This window comes from Drosophila nasuta, unplaced genomic scaffold, assembly GCF_023558535.2.
Source record: "Drosophila nasuta strain 15112-1781.00 unplaced genomic scaffold, ASM2355853v1 ctg17_pilon, whole genome shotgun sequence".
In the NCBI taxonomy this organism is placed as follows: domain Eukaryota; kingdom Metazoa; phylum Arthropoda; class Insecta; order Diptera; family Drosophilidae; genus Drosophila; species Drosophila nasuta.
This window is the reverse complement of record NW_026869403.1, coordinates 604,381-607,720: the sequence shown is the minus strand read 5'-3', so window position 1 is coordinate 607,720 and position 3,340 is coordinate 604,381. Positions and strand designations below refer to the sequence as shown.

General features: G+C 50.6%; 1 protein-coding gene across 1 annotated transcript; it reads right to left on the bottom strand.

Annotated features, from left to right (window-relative positions):
• Positions 1–465: 465 nt before the first annotated feature.
• Positions 466–1,772, bottom strand: LOC132797719 (uncharacterized). The gene is made up of 2 exons (XM_060809472.1): positions 1,556–1,772; positions 466–1,481 (listed from the first exon to the last, which is right to left on the bottom strand). The coding sequence occupies exons 1-2, from the start codon at positions 1,770–1,772 to the stop codon at positions 466–468; spliced, it is 1,233 nt and encodes a 410-aa protein (XP_060665455.1).
• Positions 1,773–3,340: the final 1,568 nt, after the last annotated feature.

The window sequence follows — 3,340 nt, the reverse complement described above, 5'->3', positions numbered from 1 at the left end:
TTGGTTCCGTTATCCGTTCTATATCTCAGAATGCGTTTCCTGAAGTAGTCCTCAATTATTTCCATTAGGTAGCTCGGGGTGTTGAACCGCCTTAAGGCGCCTATAATGCAGCTCCAGTTTGCAGAATTGAAGGCGTTCTTGACGTCCAGAGTCATGACTATGCAGTACTCCTTTGCACCACCACGCCATCTTCTGCCTGCTATGGCTCTCCTTGCTATGTCCGTTACTTGTGAGCTAGCGTCTACGGTTGAGTGATGCTTTCTGAAACCATATTGCATGGGTGACAGATCTCCTGCTTGTCGGACAGACTCCTCTAGCCTATGGCTCACCAGCCTCTCAATATTTTGCCTGTTGTATCAAGCAGACAAATCGGTCGGTAGGACGACGGCGAATCTAGTGGCTTGTTCGGCTTTGGGATCAGCACCAGATTCTGCAGTTTCCATGGGCGGGGAAAGACACCTTGCCTCATACACTGTCAAAAACTTCTGTAAAGCACTGCGGATGGAGCCTGATCGCCATCTTCAGCGCACGATTTGGGATCGCGTCCGGCCCAGGTGACTTGGAGTCCTTGATTCTTGCCGCTGCCAGCATTACTTCCTCTACCGTAATCTCTGGGACCTCCGTATAGAGCCGGTGCTCTACGTGATCTTCCACTGATGGAACAGTGAATGAGCCCGTGAACAGAGAATCCACTATGCCGTTTAGGACGCTTGAGTTTTTAAGCACCACTTTGTAGGCCATTCCCCAGATGTCTCGGTCGGCTTCGTCGCAAAGTTCTAGGAATTTCTCCTTCTTGCTGCTCAAGATGGACTTCTTCAGCAGCCTGCGATTAAGCGCGTACTCCAGCCTTCTTGCCTCAAAATCAGCTCTGCCTCGTGAACGTTGCAGGATCCTTCGCGATCTTATACATCGCCTTCTTACGTCTGCGATCTGCTGGTTCCACCAGTATACTGGTACGTGGTGTCTTTTGCACGATCTTCTCGCCGCCATGCTAGCGTCGCAGGCATCCGTTATTGAACGCATGAGCAGCTCGGCGCTCACCTCTGCGTTGTCACTCCAGTTGGGAACTGCAAAGGATCCAGCGAAAGCTTCCGGGTCCAGGGTGTCAACTTTGTAAGCCGTTCCGCTCTGTAATCCGTTTGCTCGCGGTGACTCGGTATGGTCCAAATCTATCGTGATCGCCCTATGATAACTCGCTGTGTAGACATTGCTAATGGCCCATTTCGCTGATCTAGCAATTGGATAGCTAACGAATGCTAGATCTATAACCGATCCAGTGCCAGCTCTGGTAAAAGTGTGTTGGTTGCCATGGTTCATGTGGGCCAGGTCTAATGTGGCAAGGGCTTCCAACACTGTTTGTCCTCGGGCGTTTGTCCGGCTGCTACCCCATTCCTCCGCCCAGGCATTGAAGTCACCAGCGATGATCACCTGTGGCTTTCCCCTTACATCGAGTGCTATCTCCTCCATGACGGATGCGAATTCTGAGATGGTGAGATTGGGAGCCAGATAACAGCTGTATAGCCACTGGTTCCCCATCTAGCCCGCACGAACCCACGCGATGAGCGCACATCAGTAAGCTGGGGCTGTTCCAGGCCACATACCCATATTGACGCCTTTCCTTCCGTGTCTTCGACGTACTTTGGACTATGAATTCTCTTATATGGTTCGCTCAGCAAAGCAGCATCCACCTTTAACTCTCTAACCGTCTGCTTCAGTAGCTCTTGGGCCGCCAAGCAGTGGTTTAAGTTGAGCTGCAGGAGCCTTTGAGACATTTTGGCCCCGCGTGACCCGCTGACCCCTTTGAGAGGGCAGTGACTGCTTCCTGCGTGATGTCTGGTATCCTCTTTGCCCGCATCTGCACAGATGAAGCATTTAGCAGCATTTTTGCAAAGCGCCGCTTTATGGCCAGCTGCACCGCATCTTAGACAGCACCCAGAGCGGTCGATCGTGCTCTTGCAAAACTTAGCAATATGTCCAAACTCAGGCATTTGTAGCACCTCTTTTTCTGGCCTCTCAGGCCTTTCTCTCACTCTACAGCTTGTCCAGCCTATCCGGATTTTTCCATTCTGTAGAATAGATGATGCAGCCTCCTTCGGCACACTAACGATTGCCAGCTGCATACCGTCAAAACCTAGCCTAAGTGCTTTGATGGCACTTAGCTCCAGATTCGCTTGGCTGAGTTTTCACAGGCTACCAGCACGTCTTCTTTAGAAACCAGGCAGTCTATATCTCTGATCTCCAGGATGGTTTCCTGAGTTAGAGCTCTCACTTTGTCTTTCAAGCCGAGCGCTTCGCTTAATTCTTCTTTCATTTTTAGCATAGATGGCTTGGAGTTCATCCCAATTTCCAGAATCAGTCCGTCGCCGGCAGTTTTTCTTGTCCGCCTTACTTGCTCCCCGACGCTCTGTAACTTGCTATCGTTGCTACGCGTCACTAATTTGAGCACTTCACTATAGGATATCCCATCCGTGGGTTGGATAATAATGGCGTCCGGCCTTCTGCGTCTTCTCGGTGGCTTATTTGTGGATTTGCGCCCTTAAGTATCCTGACGCACTCTTTCCTTCTCTGCTTTATTCTTAACCGTAGGATAAATACGCTGCTTGGATATGGGCTTCGTGGAAGAATCAGTTTTGTGCTTGCCTTGGTCACCGCATTACTCGGCGAGGTCTGCGTCGACGAGCTACGTACGCTATTGAAGACTTCATCCATTTTCTTTGCGGTCACCTGCTCCACTGTCTCTACAGCCGACATCTTTAAACTAGCTGCCATCTCAATTTGCACGGTTTTGATTCGTGCGAACGTATTCTTGTTTGTTTGTGTGACGTGTCGCACTTCTCTGGGCGTAAATGTCTTAATCAGCCCATCGATCAACTCGCCCAGCTCTTCTACCGCCTCTTGAAGTCTTCTATGGATCTTAATCTTTTTGACACCGCTTCAGATGAGACACCAGGACTCCGATCCTCCCGGGCTCTTTTGGGCGTTGCCGCTTCTTCGCCTGCATCAAAGCTAAACACAAGCTCATCCACCTTTGGGGGCGCAGATGCAGGCCCTCCGCTCTGGGGCGATCTTGCGACTCTTGGAAGCTTGAGGAACTTTGCCAGCATCTCAGCTTCCGCCTCACTCGTCTCAATATTGCTCATGACGAGCAATATCGGTCACTAACCAATCTGCAATACTCAATATAATATAATAACGCTCTACCAAGCAGTCCAACGTTGGCCGAGAATTTCCTACGACTTTTGTCGGAGGAGGTTATACCGCCCCGACTCGGTCACCAGGGCCTCTGTTTTTTGAGCGCCGTTACACGGCAGAGGTTGGTAATTGGTCAGTTCCACGACCT

Bases quoted from the DNA above. Each gene is read 5' to 3' on its own strand.
- LOC132797719 (XM_060809472.1), bottom strand. From the start codon at position 1,772: ATGTCTCAAAGGCTCCTGCAGCTCAACTTAAACCACTGCTTGGCGGCC. The intron at 1,482-1,555 runs GTGGGTTCGTGC...TCACCATCTCAG, and splicing joins TACTGATGTGCGCTCATCGC to AATTCGCATCCGTCATGGAG.